The sequence below is a fragment of the Pseudophryne corroboree genome, chromosome 3 (genome assembly GCF_028390025.1).
Source record: "Pseudophryne corroboree isolate aPseCor3 chromosome 3, aPseCor3.hap2, whole genome shotgun sequence".
NCBI classification, from domain to species: domain Eukaryota; kingdom Metazoa; phylum Chordata; class Amphibia; order Anura; family Myobatrachidae; genus Pseudophryne; species Pseudophryne corroboree.
This window is the reverse complement of record NC_086446.1, coordinates 516,394,674-516,416,034: the sequence shown is the minus strand read 5'-3', so window position 1 is coordinate 516,416,034 and position 21,361 is coordinate 516,394,674. Positions and strand designations below refer to the sequence as shown.

General features: G+C 52.7%; 1 protein-coding gene, 4 non-coding genes and 2 pseudogenes across 5 annotated transcripts; all 7 read left to right on the top strand.

Annotated features, from left to right (window-relative positions):
- The first annotated feature begins 2,538 nt into the window (after positions 1-2,538).
- On the top strand, positions 2,539-4,033 carry LOC135057325 (uncharacterized). Its single transcript, XM_063963216.1, has 2 exons — positions 2,539-3,536; positions 4,024-4,033. Exons 1-2 carry the CDS (start codon positions 2,596-2,598, stop codon positions 4,031-4,033), a joined length of 951 nt encoding a protein of 316 aa, XP_063819286.1. The 5' UTR covers positions 2,539-2,595.
- A 137-nt stretch (positions 4,034-4,170) lies between these two features.
- LOC134899687 (U2 spliceosomal RNA) lies at positions 4,171-4,355 on the top strand. Its single transcript, XR_010173331.1, has one exon. It is a non-coding gene; the product is annotated as a U2 spliceosomal RNA (small nuclear RNA).
- A 1,265-nt stretch (positions 4,356-5,620) lies between these two features.
- Positions 5,621-5,811, top strand: LOC134899656 (U2 spliceosomal RNA). The gene has a single exon (XR_010173307.1). It is a non-coding gene; the product is annotated as a U2 spliceosomal RNA (small nuclear RNA).
- A 1,265-nt stretch (positions 5,812-7,076) lies between these two features.
- LOC134899802 (U2 spliceosomal RNA) lies at positions 7,077-7,181 on the top strand (annotated as a pseudogene).
- A 5,685-nt stretch (positions 7,182-12,866) lies between these two features.
- On the top strand, positions 12,867-13,051 carry LOC134899686 (U2 spliceosomal RNA). Its single transcript, XR_010173330.1, has one exon. It is a non-coding gene; the product is annotated as a U2 spliceosomal RNA (small nuclear RNA).
- A 1,265-nt stretch (positions 13,052-14,316) lies between these two features.
- Positions 14,317-14,421, top strand: LOC134899801 (U2 spliceosomal RNA; annotated as a pseudogene).
- A 5,686-nt stretch (positions 14,422-20,107) lies between these two features.
- Positions 20,108-20,291, top strand: LOC134899696 (U2 spliceosomal RNA). Its single transcript, XR_010173337.1, has one exon. It is a non-coding gene; the product is annotated as a U2 spliceosomal RNA (small nuclear RNA).
- Positions 20,292-21,361: the final 1,070 nt, after the last annotated feature.

Genomic DNA, 21,361 nt, shown 5'->3' with positions numbered 1-21,361 from the left:
CCAACCCAGCCACCCCTGCCCCACCTGACCTTTCTTCCCAGGAAGATTTCCCCGCCCTCCCCTCCCCTCTTACTCCAACTGCAGGTGCCGAGAAGACACGGAACTGCAAGAGGAAGGAGCTCGACAGCCCGTCTGCGGACTCCGAATCCTCTAAGAAACTGGCGGTCGAGCTGACCCCACTGGAAGAAGAAATGGAGGAGCTGGCGGAGGCATTCAGCAGGGAGGAGGAGGAGGAGCTGGATGCCAACGCCGACGCCTTACTCGACCGGATACTGGGAGACAGCTCGCCGCTACCCGAGCAAGGGAACCTGGCATCCGATGCCGAGGAAGCCCCGCCCGACGGAGTGGTAACGTAAATGTAGAACTGTTGCCTAACCTCTCTCTTTTCCCCAACTAATGGCGTCATTTTCAATTTTCACCATTAATGTGAGGAGTATTAAGGATAAGCTTAGAAGACAGTCTGTGTTTACTTTCCTAGATAGTCAGAAATGTGATGTGTACATGTTGCAGGAATGCTCTCTTCCTTTCTCCAGGTCCTACAAACATCTGGGCAGGCAGTGGTCTCACGGCGCCTCCTATTGGTCCGGTGGGGGCGAGTGTAAGTCTGCAGGGGTCGCCATTCTTATCAGGGGGAGCCTCTTCACGCTAGATTCTGTTCAGGAGCTCGTCTGCGGCAGATTACTTGTCGTGGACGGCTCCTGGGCAGGTGAGCCTATCAGGCTTATCTGCGTGTACGCCCCCCCTTTCAAGAATGAGCGTTTGGAGCTTCTCCAGACCCTGCGACCGCAGCTCGCAACCACTAGGGCGGTAGTGATGGCAGGAGACTTCAACTGCACCATGGAAGAGGATGGACGCAGCACCAGCAACTCTACCAAGCTTGATGTGACGTCTAAACTGCTTATAGAAATGGTGACCGAAGCATCACTGCGGGACGCTATGGGTTCCATGGGGTCCGGCTCCGTGAATTATACATGGAGCCGCCCCGATGGCTCTGTGCGTTCCCGCATTGACTTTGTGTTTACCTCTAGAACAGTGAAGCAGACCAGGCATTCTATGGTCCCCTGCTTCTTCTCAGACCACAGGGCCATTCTCTTCCAAGGAGTCCTGGGTAGCGGCTTCGCGCCTGGCCCAGGCTCCTGGAAGTTGAATTGTGCCCTGCTGGAAAGAGAGGAGGTGCTGGCGGAGCTGAAGGATGCCTACATCACATGGAAAAATGACAAATGTTATTTTGAATGTATGAGCGACTGGTGGGAATATGCTAAGGCTAACATTCGCAGTTTCTTTCAGGTTAAAGGGAGACAACAGGCGTGCGACCGAAAGAGGAACTTCAAGAGGCTGCAGAGACTTCTGCAGTCCCTACTGGACCTCCAACGGTGCGGCTGGGACGTGAGAGACGAGCTGGATGAGACCAAAGGGGGCCTGAAAAGGCACTTTGAGGAGGAATCCAGACGTATCGTCTTCCGTTCCAAGGTGGAGAACCTTGAGAAGGACGAGAAATGTAATTCGTTCTTTTTCAGGAAACTCCACTCTGGCCACACGCCCCTGACCGAGCTGCGAGATGAGACCGGCATCCCCAGACAGGGGAAGGAGGGCGTGATGAAAGTCGTCAGAGACTACTACAGCGACCTCTACTCCCCTAAGACCACAGACAGCGAGGAGGCCGATAAGTTCCTGTCAGGTATCACTAACTCTATTGATCCTGCAGGCAAAGCCACTCTGGATGCTCCCTTGGCGTTGGAGGAGTTGCACTCTGCCGCCAAATCCTTTAGGCAGGGCAGGACCCCGGGCAGTGACGGTCTCCCAGCAGAGCTCTACGTAGCGCTGTGGGACCTCATTGGACCGGACCTGCTCGAGCTGTACGGGGAGATGGTGGTGGAGGGCAAAATGCCCCCATCGCTGAGGGAGGGAATGATCACGATCTTGTATAAGCGTAAGGGGGAGAGATGTGAGCTGAAGAATTGGAGGCCCATCTCTCTCTTAAACGTGGACTACAAGATCCTCGCCAAGGTGCTCGCCAACAGGCTGAAGGATGTCATCGGACAGATCATTCACCCGGACCAGACCTGCGCCATCCCCGGTCGCAGGATTGCAGACAGCCTCGCCCTCCTCAGAGACACGGTCCATTACATCAAGGATCGGAACGTGCACGCGGCCCTGGTCAGCCTTGATCAGGAGAAGGCCTTTGATCGTGTCTCACATGAGCTGATGGGCAGGGTTCTGCATAAATTTGGCCTCGGTAAAATGTTTTGTACGTATGTTAACCTGATGTACCTTGATATCCACAGCTCGGTGCTGGTGAACGGCTGGAAGACTGACCCCTTTTCCATCTTGTCCGGGGTCAGACAAGGCTGCCCGCTTTCACCTCTTCTTTTTGTTTGTGTTATAGAGCTCATGGCTGTATGCATCAGACGGAATCCAGAGATCAGAGGGATCGCCGCACCGGGTCGTGACCGACGAGAGGCCAAGTGTTCGCTGTACATGGATGACGTCACTGTCTTCTGCGCGGATCACCGTTCGGTGACAGCACTCGTCCAGACCTGCGAGAACTTCGGCCGAGCCTCAGGGGCTAAAGTCAACTGCGGGAAGTCAGAGGCTATGCTCTTCGGAAAGTGGCACCTGTCATCCTCTGCACCATTTCCTTTCACCATCAAGCCCGACTTCATTAAGATCCTGGGAGTCTGGTTCGGCGGCGAGGGTGCAGCCCTGAGATGTTGGGATGAGAGACTGGCGACTGTTCGCCAAAAGATTGGATTGTGGAGCCTCAGAGATCTTACCATCGAGGGGAAATCACTTGTGCTGCGCAATGAGATTCTTCCCGTTCTGCAGTACACCGCGCAGGCCTGGCCACCCCTGGCAACCGTCTGCAGGGCCATCACGAGGGCAGTGTTTCACTTCATCTGGGGCTCCAAGATGGACAGAGTAAAGCGGTCAGTTATGTACAAGGAGCCCCTCAAGGGTGGAAAGGGTATTCCGGATATCCCAACCATGCTTCGAGCCTTCTTCGTGTGTAACTGCATCCGCAGGACAATGTACGAGAACTTGAACGATTCTGCAGGAAACTCTATGTCCCGTTTCTTCCTCCTGCCGCTTTGGAGGAATCTCGGCTGGGACAAATGGGACAGCTCCATCCCTTACAACTGGAACACCCCGTGGTTCTACCTGGACGTGTCCAAGTTCGTGAGGGAACACCAACTGGAGGGAGTTAAACCTGACTTATGGAAATCGAAGACGATCTACAAGCTCATCAGAGCTAAAGACGATTTGGAGCCGATTCCGGGGCTCCCTTCAGCGACTGCCAAACAGGTCTGGGAGAATGTGGCCTCTAAAAGGCTCACAAACAGACACAAAGACCTGTCGTGGATGGCCATCCAGGGGGGCCTGCCCCTCCGGTCATTCATGCACTCCCGGAACCTGTGCAGGTACAGACATTGCCCCAGGTGCATCATACACGAGGAAACATCTATGCACCTGTTTTGGGACTGTGCCTGGGCCCAGTTGTTGTTGGACGCCCTGGAAAACGAACTGAAAAACTCTGTGCCAAGGAACTGTCTCACGTACCATTCGGTACTCTACGGACTATTCCCTGGCACCCACACCGTTGGGGCGATCCAGGAAGCCTGGCGCCTTATGAACAGTGTTAAGGACGCTTCGTGGCTTGCCAGGAACCGCCTCATTCTGAGGAGGGAGAGGATGTCTATCCAGGACTGTTGCAGGCTGGTTCACAGCTTGCTCAGAGACTATTCCACCATGGACAGCCCTGAGGAAGAAGAGGACTAAAACCCCCCTTTTTCTGCCCCTCTCCCCTTGTCCGAACCGAAGATGAGACTTTGGGACCGTGGCCCCTGCCCCCTCACTCACAATGTCTGTTGTTTTATTGATGTCTTCTATTTATTGCCCTTCCCCTTATATGTGTCTGTCTTTTCAATAAAGCTTCGGGCCTGTGATTCACCCTCCCTCACCCCCCTACCCTCCACACCCATAGCCTTATTTACTGTTGTGTTATTGTATCGTCTAATTGCATAGTGCAGCCTGAGAACTACGGTGTAGGCTACAGGCCCGCGCCGTAGTTCTTCGACTGCACTATACAGTCTGCATCTGTGCTGTGTTTTGGCCTGTGCTGCGACACGGCACTTATGTTTGTCAATGTTACCGTCTGTTTTTTGCAACTTTATACCAATAAAGACGCTTTTTCAATCAAAAAATCTGTTCTTATCAGTTTAATATCTGATACGCCCCCTATCTGGGGGCCATATATTAAATGGATTTTTAGAACAGGGAGATGGAAGAAGAGCTTGCTCTGTCCACTCCACGCATTGACCCGGTATTGCAGTACCTCCGGGACCGGTGCACCTTTCCTAATCTGTATTCCAAAAATAGATGAATGATGACTTCTCAGCTTATTCCCCAGGATTTGCAATGTTTTTTTGCCTGCTGCATTGATAAACTCTTGGATTTTGTAAGCATGCTTTTTATACTGTGTCAAAATTGTATTCAATCTTTGCTGTCTATTAAAATGTTACAATGGATGAATAAAAGCACGTGTGAACTACTGTGTGGAGTCTTATTTATCGTCTACTTCTTGTCTCCATTGAATTCCCTCCTTCTGCACAAGACAAATTGAAACAGTTGATCAGCATTTGGATGTGAGGCCTACGTAGGCCTAATTCTTGAATGCAAACTAAGTACGAACGAAGAAGCATTACCACTTCGAAATGAATTCCTACATTTTTAACTTACTATCATGATCATCCTTTCGGCTGGTCTTTTCGACCTGGTCATGTTTGGAACTAATTTTTATTTTAGTGGCGGTGGTGTCCACGCTGGTTGCAGGAGGTGTGGATAGTTGCTGTTACAGGCACTAAAGGCACAAGCTCTGCAGTATGTGTATATGCTGCATCCATCTCCTGGTGTGTGTCTCCCTCAAGTGGATGTCAGTTAGCAAGCCAAGCAAATGCAGTCCGTACAGCCAAGCACATTGTGACATCACGTGTGTCGCATAATGATGACATCACATGTGTCGCATCATGATGACATCATAGAGTGTGCATCATGATGACATCACAGAGCCCTCACACTGTAGTGAAAAATTGAAATCTGCCAGGATGAACGGGTTGGTTGAAACAATCCAGATTTTAGAGACAGGAGGTTCAAGGCAGCCAGGGAACCTTCCATTGCAGAATGAATGTCCCACTGCTTAAGTGATGAAGTGCAAGTGCATAGCATTGTGTCAATGTGATAAGCACGGAGCCAGCAGGGACAGACGGGACGGGCGGCAGACGTCTGGTGGGTGTGGTTGTCGGAGGCGGACCAAATGCAAATGATTGTGCATCAGCCAGCCAGTCAGTCAGTCAAGCAGCCAGCAAGACAGGAGAGGAGAGAAAACTCACGATGCAGGAGTGAGTGATGGAATGTGGTTGCGCGCGCGCCTGGGTGACTGCCTGCTTGTCAGTCCGGACTTCTCCTTCCTTCTCCCTCTTCTTTGCTGGGATCGCCGCCGCCAACCAAAGTCAAGTCAATCTGCAGATAGTATAGCGTAAGCGTGCGTGGGGGAGGGTGATTCTCCATGATGGATTGTAGATCCTGTTTCGGTTGCGCCGGTCCCTCAGCCCACATTCGGGTTATCGCTTCTCGGCCTTTTGGCTAAGATCAAGTGTAGTATCTGTTCTTATCAGTTTAATATCTGATACGCCCCCTATCTGGGGGCCATATATTAAATGGATTTTTAGAACAGGGAGATGGAAGAAGAGCTTGCTCTGTCCACTCCACGCATTGACCCGGTATTGCAGTACCTCCGGGACCGGTGCACCTTTCCTAATCTGTATTCCAAAAATAGATGAATGATGACTTCTCAGCTTATTCCCCAGGATTTGCAATGTTTTTTTGCCTGCTGCATTGATAAACTCTTGGATTTTGTAAGCATGCTTTTTATACTGTGTCAAAATTGTATTCAATCTTTGCTGTCTATTAAAATGTTACAATGGATGAATAAAAGCACGTGTGAACTACTGTGTGGAGTCTTATTTATCGTCTACTTCTTGTCTCCATTGAATTCCCTCCTTCTGCACAAGACAAATTGAAACAGTTGATCAGCATTTGGATGTGAGGCCTACGTAGGCCTAATTCTTGAATGCAAACTAAGTACGAACGAAGAAGCATTACCACTTCGAAATGAATTCCTACATTTTTAACTTACTATCATGATCATCCTTTCGGCTGGTCTTTTCGACCTGGTCATGTTTGGAACTAATTTTTATTTTAGTGGCGGTGGTGTCCACGCTGGTTGCAGGAGGTGTGGATAGTTGCTGTTACAGGCACTAAAGGCACAAGCTCTGCAGTATGTGTATATGCTGCATCCATCTCCTGGTGTGTGTCTCCCTCAAGTGGATGTCAGTTAGCAAGCCAAGCAAATGCAGTCCGTACAGCCAAGCACATTGTGACATCACGTGTGTCGCATAATGATGACATCACATGTGTCGCATCATGATGACATCATAGAGTGTGCATCATGATGACATCACAGAGCCCTCACACTGTAGTGAAAAATTGAAATCTGCCAGGATGAACGGGTTGGTTGAAACAATCCAGATTTTAGAGACAGGAGGTTCAAGGCAGCCAGGGAACCTTCCATTGCAGAATGAATGTCCCACTGCTTAAGTGATGAAGTGCAAGTGCATAGCATTGTGTCAATGTGATAAGCACGGAGCCAGCAGGGACAGACGGGACGGGCGGCAGACGTCTGGTGGGTGTGGTTGTCGGAGGCGGACCAAATGCAAATGATTGTGCATCAGCCAGCCAGTCAGTCAGTCAAGCAGCCAGCAAGACAGGAGAGGAGAGAAAACTCACGATGCAGGAGTGAGTGATGGAATGTGGTTGCGCGCGCGCCTGGGTGACTGCCTGCTTGTCAGTCCGGACTTCTCCTTCCTTCTCCCTCTTCTTTGCTGGGATCGCCGCCGCCAACCAAAGTCAAGTCAATCTGCAGATAGTATAGCGTAAGCGTGCGTGGGGGAGGGTGATTCTCCATGATGGATTGTAGATCCTGTTTCGGTTGCGCCGGTCCCTCAGCCCACATTCGGGTTATCGCTTCTCGGCCTTTTGGCTAAGATCAAGTGTAGTATCTGTTCTTATCAGTTCACGCTGACTGACGGTGCTACCTTGTTTCTTGGACCGACAATTGTCCTTCTCAGGGCTAAGCTGCACCCGGGCCGAGAAGCCAGAAAAATCGAAAGCCGAGACTGCGAGGAGAAGGAGAAGATCGCTTGAAGAGGGTGAAGATTTGCATCGCTCCCCAGCTACAGCAGAGGGTTAGACTTGTTTGCTCTGCCCTCTGGAGAAGACACCCCCCCTCCGCCAGCAAGACTGCGTGGAGAAAAGGGACTTCGCCGGAGAAGCTCTGCAGCGCCCCCTACCTGCACTGGAGGGTTAGACTTGCTGGCTCTGCCCTCTGAAGCGACCGACCGCCTCTCCTCCTCTCGACGACAGCGCTGATCCTCCGCCCCGCCTTCTACGCCAAAGGACCCGTGAGTATGGCCACCGCTGCCCCAGCCGCCGCTGTTCCAGCCCCCGCTGCTCCAGCCCCAGCTGCTCCAGCCTCTGCCTCCACTCCGGCCACCCTCGCCAAGAAGAGCCAGGCCAAGACGGCGAAAAAAACCGCCAAAGCCCCCACCGGATCGGCCGCACCCAGCGCCACAACCCCTGCAGCAACACCGCCAGCGGCACCCACCCAGGCGAGCACCAAAGACAAACCGTCCCTGGAGCCCTGGATGAGATTCACCGTGGTGATGAAGTTGAAGGAGGTGGATGGACGGATGCCGGACATGACAGTGGAGACCTTTGGGAAGAAGATGATCCTGGACCAGGGCTTCTCGACCGCTGAAACCCTCAGCATCCAGAATTACCTGAAGGGGATCTTCTACGTCACCTTCGCCTCCCTTGCCATCTGCAAGAGGTACTGGGAGGCAGTGAAATCGGCGAGACCCGAATCCCCTTTCTCCCGCTTTGTGGGCAATTGCCCTATTCAAAGAGAGGAAAGGCGGGTGACGGTTTCAATGAGGAACCCACACACGCCCATCAAGGACATTGTCACCTTCCTCAGCCGGTTCTGTACCGTCAAGAAGGACCCCACAAGGGTTCTGGATGGGAACAGCTTCTGGACTGGAAAGTGGGCTGTGATCGTCGTCCTGCAAAAGGACACCTCGTGCCCAGAAGGAGTCAAGCACCTCCCACAGTGCTTCTCCCTGGGGGGATCTCAAGGACTTCTCCACTACGCCGACCAGCCACGCAACTGCAGGAAGTGCGGCGGGACGGGCCACGTGATGAAGGACTGCAAGGTCCCGGCATGCAAGAATTGCCACATGGCCAGCCATGAGACCAAAGACTGCCCCACGAGGAAAACCTGCAACCTGTGCGGCAAAGTGGACCACGTCTACAGGGACTGCCCGAGTAGGTCGAGAACCTACTCAGCTGTGGTGACCGGACGTGCCAACCCTGCCCTCAAGCTGCTGCCCTCTGCTACGCAGAAGGAAAAGAAACCGCAGGAGGGTAAGAAACCTGTCAAACCCACCCCCCTCCCATCCTCCCTCACCACCTCCCTACCCATCTCCACCAGCCCACCCCCTGCGACAGTGACTCCCATCCCTACCACTGTCGCAACCCTCCCTGACCCCTCCTCCGACTCTCCTACCCAGCCCATTGTCTCTCCCAACCCAGCCACCCCTGCCCCACCTGACCTTTCTTCCCAGGAAGATTTCCCCGCCCTCCCCTCCCCTCTTACTCCAACTGCAGGTGCCGAGAAGACGAGGAACTGCAAGAGGAAGGAGCTCGACAGCCCGTCTGCGGACTCCGAATCCTCTAAGAAACTGGCGGTCGAGCTGACCCCGCTGGAAGAAGAAATGGAGGAGCTGGCGGAGGCATTCAGCAGGGCGGAGGAGGAGGAGCTGGATGCCAACGCCGCCGCCTTACTCGACCAGATACTGGGAAACAACTCGCCGCTACCCGAGCAAGGGAACCTGGCATCCGATGCCGAGGAAGCCCCGCCCGACGGAGTGGTAACGTAAATGTAGAACTGTTGCCTAACCTCTCTTTTTTCCCCAACTAATGGCGTCATTTTCAATTTTCACCATTAATGTGAGGAGTATTAAGGACAAGCTTAGAAGACAGTCTGTGTTTACTTTCCTAGATAGTCAGAAATGTGATGTGTACATGTTGCAGGAATGCTCTCTTCCTTTCTCCAGGTCCTACAAACATCTGGGCAGGCAGTGGTCTCACGGCGCCTCCTATTGGTCCGGTGGAGGTGAGTGTAAGTCTGCAGGGGTCGCCATTCTTATTAGGGGGAGCCTCTTCACGCTAGATTCTGTTCAGGAGCTCGTCTGCGGCAGATTGCTTATCGTAGACGGTTCCTGGGCAGGTGAGCCTATTAGGCTTATCTGCGTGTACGCCCCCCCTGGCAAGAATGAGCGCTTGGAGCTTTTCCAGACCCTGCGACCGCAGCTCGCAACCACTAGGGCGGTAGTGATGGCAGGAGACTTCAACTGCACCATGGAAGAGGATGGACGCAGCACCAGCAACTGTACCAAGCTTGACGTGACGTCTAAACTGCTCATAGAAATGGTGACCGAAGCATCACTGCGGGACGCTATGGGCTCCATGGGGTCCGGCTCCGTGAACTTTACATGGAGCCGCCCCGATGGCTCTGTGCGTTCCCGCATTGACTTTGTGTTTACCTCTAGAACAGTGAAGCAGACCAGGCATTCTATGGTCCCCTGCTTCTTCTCAGACCACAGGGCCATTCTCTTCCAAGGAGTCCTGGGTAGCGGCTTTGCGCCTGGCCCAGGCTCCTGGAAGTTGAATTGTGCCCTGCTGGAAAGAGAGGAGGTGCTGGCGGAGCTGAAGGATGCCTACATCACATGGAAAAATGACAAATGTTATTTTGAATGCATGAGCGACTGGTGGGAATATGCTAAGGCTAACATTCGCAGTTTCTTTCAGGTTAAAGGGAGACAACAGGCGTGCGACCGAAAGAGGAACTTCAAGAGACTGCAAAGACACCTGCAGTCCCTGCTGGACCTACAACGGTGCGGCTGGGACGTGAGAGACAAGCTGGAAGAGACCAAAGAGGGCCTGAAAGGGCACTTTGAGGAGGAATCCAGACGTATCGTCTTCCGTTCCAAGGTGGAGAACCTTGAGAAGGACGAGAAATGCAATTCTTTCTTTTTCAGGAAACTCCACTCTGGCCACACGCCCCTGACTGAGCTGCGAGATGAGGCCGGCATCCCCAGACAGGGGAAGGAGGGCGTGATGAAAGTCGTCCGCGACTACTACAGCGACCTCTACTCCCCTAAGACCACAGACAGCGAGGAGGCTGATAAGTTCCTGTCAGGTATCACTAACACCGTTGATCCTGCAGGTAAAGCCGCCCTGGATGCTCCCTTGGCGTTGGAGGAGTTGCACTCTGCCGCCAAATCCTTTAGGCAGGGCAGGACCCCGGGCAGTGATGGTCTCCCAGCAGAGCTCTACGTAGCGCTGTGGGACCTCATTGGACCGGACCTGCTCGAGCTGTACGGGGAGATGGTGGTGGAGGGCAAAATGCCCCCATCGCTGAGGGAGGGAATGATCACGATCTTGTATAAGCGTAAGGGGGAGAGATGTGAGCTGAAAAATTGGAGGCCCATCTCTCTCTTAAACGTGGACTACAAGATCCTCGCCAAGGTGCTCGCCAACAGGCTGAAGGCTGTCATCGGACAGATCATTCACCCGGACCAGACCTGCGCCATCCCTGGTCGCAGGATTGCAGACAGCCTCGCCCTCCTCAGAGACACGGTCCATTACATCAAGGATCGGAACGTGCACGCGGCCCTGGTCAGTCTTGATCAGGAGAAGGCCTTTGATCGTGTCTCACATGAGCTGATGGGCAGGGTTCTGCATAAATTTGGTCTCGGTAAAATGTTTTGTACGTATGTTAACCTGATGTACCTTGATATCCACAGCTCGGTGCTGGTGAACGGCTGGAAGACTGACCCCTTTTCCATCTTGTCCGGGGTCAGACAAGGCTGCCCTCTTTCACCTCTTCTTTTTGTTTGTGTTATAGAGCTTATGGCTGTATGCATCAGACGGAATCCAGAGATCAGAGGGATCGCCGCACCGGGTCGTGACCGACGAGAGGCCAAGTGTTCGCTGTACATGGATGACGTCACTGTCTTCTGCGCAGACCAGCGTTCGGTGACAGCACTCGTCCAGACCTGCGAGAACTTCGGCCGAGCCTCAGGGGCTAAAGTCAACTGCGGGAAGTCAGAGGCTATGCTCTTCGGAAAGTGGCACCTGTCATCCTCTGCACCATTTCCTTTTGCCATCAAGCCCGACTTCATCAAGATCCTGGGAGTCTGGTTCGGCGGTGAGGGTGCAGCCCTGAGATGTTGGGAAGAGAGACTGGCGACTGTTCGACAAAAGATTGGATTGTGGAGCCTCAGAGAACTTACCATCGAGGGGAAATCACTTGTGCTGCGCAACGAGATTCTTCCCGTTCTGCAGTACACCGCGCAGGCCTGGCCACCACTGGCAACCGTCTGCAGGGCCATCACAAGGGCAGTGTTTTACTTCATCTGGGGCTCCAAGATGGACAGAGTAAAGCGTGCAGTTATGTACAAGGAGCCCCTCAAGGGTGGAAAGGGTATCCCTGATATCCCCACCATGCTTCGAGCCTTCTTCGTCTGTAACTGCATCCGAAGGACAATGTACGAGAACTTGAACGATTCTGCAGGAAACTCCATGTCCCGTTTCTTCCTCCTGCCTCTTTGGAGGAATCTCGGCTGGGACAAATGGGACAGCTCCATCCCTTACAACTGGAACACCCCGTGGTTCTACCTGGACGTGTCCAAGTTCGTGAGGGAACACCAACTGGAGGGAGTTAAACCTGACTTATGGAAATCAAAGACGATCTACAAGCTCATCAGAGCTAAAGACGATTTGGAGCCGATTCCGGGGCTCCCTTCAGCGACTGCCAAACAGGTCTGGGAGAATGTGGCCTCTAAAAGGCTCACAAACAGACACAAAGACCTGTCGTGGATGGCCATCCAGGGGGGCCTGCCCCTCCGGTCATTCATGCACTCCCGGAACCTGTGCAGGTACAGACATTGCCCCAGGTGCATCATACACGAGGAAACATCTATGCACCTGTTTTGGGACTGTGCCTGGGCCCAGTTGTTGTTGGACGCCCTGGAAAACGAACTGAAAAACTCTGTGCCGAGGAACTGTCTCACGTACTATTCGGTACTCTACGGACTATTCCCTGGCACCCACACCGTTGGGGCGATCCAGGAAGCCTGGCGCCTTATGAACTGTATGAAGGACGCTTCGTGGCTAGCCAGGAACCGCCTCATTCTGAGGAGGGAGAGGATGTCCATCCAGGACTGTTGCAGGCTGGTCCACAGCCTGCTCAGAGACTATTCCACCATGGACAGCCCTGAGGAAGAAGAGGACTAAACCCCCCCTTTTTCTGCCCCTCCCCCCTTGTCCGAACCGAAAATGAGACTTTGGGACCGTGGCCCCTGCCCCCTCACTCACAATGTCTGTTGTTTTATTGATGTCTTCTATTTATTGCCCTTCCCCTTATATGTGTCTGTCTTTCAATAAAGCTTCGGGCTTGTGATTCACCCTCCCTCACCCCCCTACCCTCCACACCCATAGCCTTATTTACTGTTGTGTTATTGTATCGTTTAATTGCATAGGGCAGCCTGAGAACTACAGTGTAGGCTACAGGCCCGCGCCGTAGTTCTTCGACTGCACTATACAGTCTGCATCTGTGCTGTGTTTTGGCCTGTGCTGCGACACGGCACTCATGTTTGTCAATGTTACCGTCTGTTTTTTGCAACTTTATACCAATAAAGACGCTTTTTCAATCAAAAAATCTGTTCTTATCAGTTTAATATCTGATACGCCCCCTATCTGGGGGCCATATATTAAATGGATTTTTAGAACAGGGAGATGGAAGAAGAGCTTGCTCTGTCCACTCCACGCATTGACCCGGTATTGCAGTACCTCCGGGACCGGTGCACCTTTCCTAATCTGTATTCCAAAAATAGATGAATGATGACTTCTCAGCTTATTCCCCAGGATTTGCAATGTTTTTTTGCCTGCTGCATTGATAAACTCTTGGATTTTGTAAGCATGCTTTTTATACTGTGTCAAAATTGTATTCAATCTTTGCTGTCTATTAAAATGTTACAATGGATGAATAAAAGCACGTGTGAACTACTGTGTGGAGTCTTATTTATCGTCTACTTCTTGTCTCCATTGAATTCCCTCCTTCTGCACAAGACAAATTGAAACAGTTGATCAGCATTTGGATGTGAGGCCTACGTAGGCCTAATTCTTGAATGCAAACTAAGTACGAACGAAGAAGCATTACCACTTCGAAATGAATTCCTACATTTTTAACTTACTATCATGATCATCCTTTCGGCTGGTCTTTTCGACCTGGTCATGTTTGGAACTAATTTTTATTTTAGTGGCGGTGGTGTCCACGCTGGTTGCAGGAGGTGTGGATAGTTGCTGTTACAGGCACTAAAGGCACAAGCTCTGCAGTATGTGTATATGCTGCATCCATCTCCTGGTGTGTGTCTCCCTCAAGTGGATGTCAGTTAGCAAGCCAAGCAAATGCAGTCCGTACAGCCAAGCACATTGTGACATCACGTGTGTCGCATAATGATGACATCACATGTGTCGCATCATGATGACATCATAGAGTGTGCATCATGATGACATCACAGAGCCCTCACACTGTAGTGAAAAATTGAAATCTGCCAGGATGAACGGGTTGGTTGAAACAATCCAGATTTTAGAGACAGGAGGTTCAAGGCAGCCAGGGAACCTTCCATTGCAGAATGAATGTCCCACTGCTTAAGTGATGAAGTGCAAGTGCATAGCATTGTGTCAATGTGATAAGCACGGAGCCAGCAGGGACAGACGGGACGGGCGGCAGACGTCTGGTGGGTGTGGTTGTCGGAGGCGGACCAAATGCAAATGATTGTGCATCAGCCAGCCAGTCAGTCAGTCAAGCAGCCAGCAAGACAGGAGAGGAGAGAAAACTCACGATGCAGGAGTGAGTGATGGAATGTGGTTGCGCGCGCGCCTGGGTGACTGCCTGCTTGTCAGTCCGGACTTCTCCTTCCTTCTCCCTCTTCTTTGCTGGGATCGCCGCCGCCAACCAAAGTCAAGTCAATCTGCAGATAGTATAGCGTAAGCGTGCGTGGGGGAGGGTGATTCTCCATGATGGATTGTAGATCCTGTTTCGGTTGCGCCGGTCCCTCAGCCCACATTCGGGTTATCGCTTCTCGGCCTTTTGGCTAAGATCAAGTGTAGTATCTGTTCTTATCAGTTCACGCTGACTGACGGTGCTACCTTGTTTCTTGGACCGACAATTGTCCTTCTCAGGGCTAAGCTGCACCCGGGCCGAGAAGCCAGAAAAATCGAAAGCCGAGACTGCGAGGAGAAGGAGAAGATCGCTTGAAGAGGGTGAAGATTTGCATCGCTCCCCAGCTACAGCAGAGGGTTAGACTTGTTTGCTCTGCCCTCTGGAGAAGACACCCCCCCTCCGCCAGCAAGACTGCGTGGAGAAAAGGGACTTCGCCGGAGAAGCTCTGCAGCGCCCCCTACCTGCACTGGAGGGTTAGACTTGCTGGCTCTGCCCTCTGAAGCGACCGACCGCCTCTCCTCCTCTCGACGACAGCGCTGATCCTCCGCCCCGCCTTCTACGCCAAAGGACCCGTGAGTATGGCCACCGCTGCCCCAGCCGCCGCTGTTCCAGCCCCCGCTGCTCCAGCCCCAGCTGCTCCAGCCTCTGCCTCCACTCCGGCCACCCTCGCCAAGAAGAGCCAGGCCAAGACGGCGAAAAAAACCGCCAAAGCCCCCACCGGATCGGCCGCACCCAGCGCCACAACCCCTGCAGCAACACCGCCAGCGGCACCCACCCAGGCGAGCACCAAAGACAAACCGTCCCTGGAGCCCTGGATGAGATTCACCGTGGTGATGAAGTTGAAGGAGGTGGATGGACGGATGCCGGACATGACAGTGGAGACCTTTGGGAAGAAGATGATCCTGGACCAGGGCTTCTCGACCGCTGAAACCCTCAGCATCCAGAATTACCTGAAGGGGATCTTCTACGTCACCTTCGCCTCCCTTGCCATCTGCAAGAGGTACTGGGAGGCAGTGAAATCGGCGAGACCCGAATCCCCTTTCTCCCGCTTTGTGGGCAATTGCCCTATTCAAAGAGAGGAAAGGCGGGTGACGGTTTCAATGAGGAACCCACACACGCCCATCAAGGACATTGTCACCTTCCTCAGCCGGTTCTGTACCGTCAAGAAGGACCCCACAAGGGTTCTGGATGGGAACAGCTTCTGGACTGGAAAGTGGGCTGTGATCGTCGTCCTGCAAAAGGACACCTCGTGCCCAGAAGGAGTCAAGCACCTCCCACAGTGCTTCTCCCTGGGGGGATCTCAAGGACTTCTCCACTACGCCGACCAGCCACGCAACTGCAGGAAGTGCGGCGGGACGGGCCACGTGATGAAGGACTGCAAGGTCCCGGCATGCAAGAATTGCCACATGGCCAGCCATGAGACCAAAGACTGCCCCACGAGGAAAACCTGCAACCTGTGCGGCAAAGTGGACCACGTCTACAGGGACTGCCCGAGTAGGTCGAGAACCTACTCAGCTGTGGTGACCGGACGTGCCAACCCTGCCCTCAAGCTGCTGCCCTCTGCTACGCAGAAGGAAAAGAAACCGCAGGAGGGTAAGAAACCTGTCAAACCCACCCCCCTCCCATCCTCCCTCACCACCTCCCTACCCATCTCCACCAGCCCACCCCCTGCGACAGTGACTCCCATCCCTACCACTGTCGCAACCCTCCCTGACCCCTCCTCCGACTCTCCTACCCAGCCCATTGTCTCTCCCAACCCAGCCACCCCTGCCCCACCTGACCTTTCTTCCCAGGAAGATTTCCCCGCCCTCCCCTCCCCTCTTACTCCAACTGCAGGTGCCGAGAAGACACGGAACTGCAAGAGGAAGGAGCTCGACAGCCCGTCTGCGGACTCCGAATCCTCTAAGAAACTGGCGGTCGAGCTGACCCCACTGGAAGAAGAAATGGAGGAGCTGGCGGAGGCATTCAGCAGGGAGGAGGAGGAGGAGCTGGATGCCAACGCCGACGCCTTACTCGACCGGATACTGGGAGACTGCTCGCCGCTACCCGAGCAAGGGAACCTGGCATCCGATGCCGAGGAAGCCCCGCCCGACGGAGTGGTAACGTAAATGTAGAACTGTTGCCTAACCTCTCTTTTTTCCCCAACTAATGGCGTCATTTTCAATTTTCACCATTAATGTGAGGAGTATTAAGGATAAGCTTAGAAGACAGTCTGTGTTTACTTTCCTAGATAGTCAGAAATGTGATGTGTACATGTTGCAGGAATGCTCTCTTCCTTTCTCCAGGTCCTACAAACATCTGGGCAGGCAGTGGTCTCACGGCGCCTCCTATTGGTCCGGTGGGGGTGAGTGTAAGTCTGCAGGGGTCGCCATTCTTATCAGGGGGAGCCTCTTCACGCTAGATTCTGTTCAGGAGCTCGTCTGCGGCAGATTGCTGATCGTAGACGGCTCCTGGGCAGGTGAGCCTATCAGGCTTATCTGCGTGTACGCCCCCCCTTTCAAGAATGAGCGCTTGGAGCTTTTCCAGACCCTGCGACCGCAGCTCGCAACCACTAGGGCGGTAGTGATGGCAGGAGACTTCAACTGCACCATGGAGGAGGATGGACGCAGCACCAGCAACTCTACCAAGCTTGATGTGACGTCTAAACTGCTCATAGAAATGGTGACCGAAGCATCACTGCGGGACGCTATGGGCTCCATGGGGTCCGGCTCCGTGAATTTTACATGGAGCCGCCCCGATGGCTCTGTGCGTTCCCGCATTGACTTTGTGTTTACCTCTAGAGCAGTGAAGCAGACGAGGCATTCTATGGTCCCCTGCTTCTTCTCAGACCACAGGGCCATTCTCTTCCAAGGAGTCCTGGGCAGCGGTTTTTCACCTGGCCCAGGCTCCTGGAAGTTGAATTGCGCCCTACTGGAAAGAGAGGAGGTGCTGGCGGAGCTGAAGGATGCCTACATCACATGGAAAAATGACAAATGTTATTTTGAATGTATGAGCGACTGGTGGGAATATGCTAAGGCTAACATTCGCAGTTTCTTTCAGGTTAAAGGGAGACAACAGGCGTGCGACCGAAAGAGGAACTTCAAGAGACTGCAGAGAAATTTGCAGTCCCTGCTGGACCTCCAACGGTGCGGCTGGGACGTGAGAGACGAGCTGGATGAGACCAAAGAGGGCCTGAAAGGGCACTTTGAGGAGGAATCCAGACGTATCGTCTTCCGTTCCAAGGTGGAGAACCTTGAGAAGGACGAGAAGTCAAATTCTTTCTTTTTCAGGAAACTCCACTCTGGCCACACGCCCCTGACTGAGCTGCGAGATGAGACCGGCATCCCCAGACAGGGGAAGGAGGGCGTGATGAAAGTCGTCCGCGACTATTACAGCGACCTCTACTCCCCTAAGACTACAGACAGCGAGGAGGCTGATAAGTTCCTGTCAGGTATCACTAACACAATTGATCCTGCAGGTAAAGCCGCCCTGGATGCTCCCTTGGCGTTGGAGGAGTTGCACTCTGCCGCCAGATCCTTTAGGCAGGGCAGGACCCCGGGCAGTGATGGTCTCCCAGCAGAGCTCTATGTAGCGCTGTGGGACCTCATTGGACCGGACCTGCTCGAGCTGTACGGGGAGATGGTGGTGGAGGGCAAAATGCCCCCATCGCTGAGGGAGGGAATGATCACGATCTTGTATAAGCGTAAGGGGGAGAGATGTGAGCTGAAAAATTGGAGGCCCATCTCTCTCTTAAACGTGGACTACAAGATCCTCGCCAAGGTGCTCGCCAACAGGCTGAAGGCTGTCATCGGACAGATCATTCACCCGGACCAGACCTGCGCCATTCCTGGTCGCAGGATTGCAGACAGCCTCGCCCTCCTCAGAGACACGGTCCATTACATCAAGGATCGGAACGTTCACGCGGCCCTGGTCAGTCTTGACCAGGAGAAGGCCTTCGATCGTGTCTCACATGAGCTGATGGGCAGGGTTCTGCATAAATTTGGCCTCGGTAAAATGTTTTGTACGTATGTTAACCTGATGTACCTTGATATCCACAGCTCGGTGCTGGTGAACGGCTGGAAGACTGACCCCTTTTCCATCTTGTCCGGGGTCAGACAAGGCTGCCCTCTTTCACCTCTTCTTTTTGTTTGTGTTATAGAGCTTATGGCTGTATGCATCAGACGGAACCCAGAGATCAGAGGGATCGCCGCACCGGGTCGTGACCGACGAGAGGCCAAGTGTTCGCTGTACATGGATGACGTCACTGTCTTCTGCGCAGACCAGCGTTCGGTGACAGCACTCGTCCAGACCTGCGAGAACTTCGGCCGAGCCTCAGGGGCTAAAGTCAACTGCGGGAAGTCAGAGGCTATGCTCTTCGGAAAGTGGCACCTGTCATCCTCTGCACCATTTCCTTTCACCATCAAGCCCGACTTCATCAAGATCCTGGGAGTCTGGTTCGGCGGTGAGGGTGCAGCCCTGAGATGTTGGGAAGAGAGACTGGCGACTGTTCGACAAAAGATTGGATTGTGGAGCCTCAGAGAACTTACCATCGAGGGGAAATCACTTGTGCTGCGCAACGAGATTCTTCCCGTTCTGCAGTACACCGCGCAGGCCTGGCCACCACTGGCAACCGTCTGCAGGGCCACCACAAGGGCAGTGTTTCACTTCATCTGGGGCTCCAAGATGGACAGAGTAAAGCGGTCAGTTATGTACAAGGAGCCCCTCAAGGGTGGAAAGGGTATTCCGGATATCCCAACCATGCTTCGAGCCTTCTTCGTGTGTAACTGCATCCGAAGGACAATGTACGAGAACTTGAACGATTCGGCAGGAAACTCTATGTCCCGTTTCTTCCTCCTGCCTCTTTGGAGGAATCTCGGCTGGGACAAATGGGACAGCTCCATCCCTTACAACTGGAACACCCCGTGGTTCTACCTGGACGTGTCCAAGTTCGTGAGGGAACACCAACTGGAGGGAGTTAAACCTGACTTATGGAAACCGAAGACCATCTACAAGCTCATCAGAGCTAAAGACGATTTGGAGCCGATTCCGGGGCTCCCTTCAGCGACTGCCAAACAGGTCTGGGAGAATGTGGCCTCTAAAAGGCTCACAAACAGACACAAAGACCTGTCGTGGATGGCCATCCAGGGGGGCCTGCCCCTCCGGTCATTCATGCACTCCCGGAACCTGTGCAGGTACAGACATTGCCCCAGGTGCATCATACACGAGGAAACATCTATGCACCTGTTTTGGGACTGTGCCTGGGCCCAGTTGTTGTTGGACGCCCTGGAAAACGAACTGAAAAACTCTGTGCCAAGGAACTGTCTCACGTACCATTCGGTACTCTACGGACTATTCCCTGGCACCCACACCGTTGGGGCGATCCAGGAAGCCTGGCGCCTTATGAACAGTGTTAAGGACGCTTCGTGGCTTGCCAGGAACCGCCTCATTCTGAGGAGGGAGAGGATGTCTATCCAGGACTGTTGCAGGCTGGTTCACAGCTTGCTCAGAGACTATTCCACCATGGACAGCCCTGAGGAAGAAGAGGACTAAAACCCCCCTTTTTCTGCCCCTCTCCCCTTGTCCGAACCGAAGATGAGACTTTGGGACCGTGGCCCCTGCCCCCTCACTCACAATGTCTGTTGTTTTATTGATGTCTTCTATTTATTGCCCTCCCCCTTATATGTGTCTGTCTTTTCAATAAAGCTTCGGGCCTGTGATTCACCCTCCCTCACCCCCCTACCCTCCACACCCATAGCCTTAATTACTGTTGTGTTATTGTATCGTCTAATTGCATAGTGCAGCCTGAGAACTACGGTGTAGGCTACAGGCCCGCGCCGTAGTTCTTCGACTGCACTATACAGTCTGCATCTGTGCTGTGTTTTGGCCTGTGCTGCGACACGGCACTTATGTTTGTCAATGTTACCGTCTGTTTTTTGCAACTTTATACCAATAAAGACGCTTTTTCAATCAAAAATCTGTTCTTATCAGTTTAATATCTGATACGCCCCCTATCTGGGGGCCATATATTAAATGGATTTTTAGAACAGGGAGATGGAAGAAGAGCTTGCTCTGTCCACTCCACGCATTGACCCGGTATTGCAGTACCTCCGGGACCGGTGCACCTTTCCTAATCTGTATTCCAAAAATAGATGAATGATGACTTCTCAGCTTATTCCCCAGGATTTGCAATGTTTTTTTGCCTGCTGCATTGATAAACTCTTGGATTTTGTAAGCATGCTTTTTATACTGTGTCAAAATTGTATTCAATCTTTGCTGTCTATTAAAATGTTACAATGGATGAATAAAAGCACGTGTGAACTACTGTGTGGAGTCTTATTTATCGTCTACTTCTTGTCTCCATTGAATTCCCTCCTTCTGCACAAGACAAATTGAAACAGTTGATCAGCATTTGGATGTGAGGCCTACGTAGGCCTAATTCTTGAATGCAAACTAAGTACGAACGAAGAAGCATTACCACTTCGAAATGAATTCCTACATTTTTAACTTACTATCATGATCATCCTTTCGGCTGGTCTTTTCGACCTGGTCATGTTTGGAACTAATTTTTATTTTAGTGGCGGTGGTGTCCACGCTGGTTGCAGGAGGTGTGGATAGTTGCTGTTACAGGCACTAAAGGCACAAGCTCTGCAGTATGTGTATATGCTGCATCCATCTCCTGGTGTGTGTCTCCCTCAAGTGGATGTCAGTTAGCAAGCCAAGCAAATGCAGTCCGTACAGCCAAGCACATTGTGACATCACGTGTGTCGCATAATGATGACATCACATGTGTCGCATCATGATGACATCATAGAGTGTGCATCATGATGACATCACAGAGCCCTCACACTGTAGTGAAAAATTGAAATCTGCCAGGATGAACGGGTTGGTTGAAACAATCCAGATTTTAGAGACAGGAGGTTCAAGGCAGCCAGGGAACCTTCCATTGCAGAATGAATGTCCCACTGCTTAAGTGATGAAGTGCAAGTGCATAGCATTGTGTCAATGTGATAAGCACGGAGCCAGCAGGGACAGACGGGACGGGCGGCAGACGTCTGGTGGGTGTGGTTGTCGGAGGCGGACCAAATGCAAATGATTGTGCATCAGCCAGCCAGTCAGTCAGTCAAGCAGCCAGCAAGACAGGAGAGGAGAGAAAACTCACGATGCAGGAGTGAGTGATGGAATGTGGTTGCGCGCGCG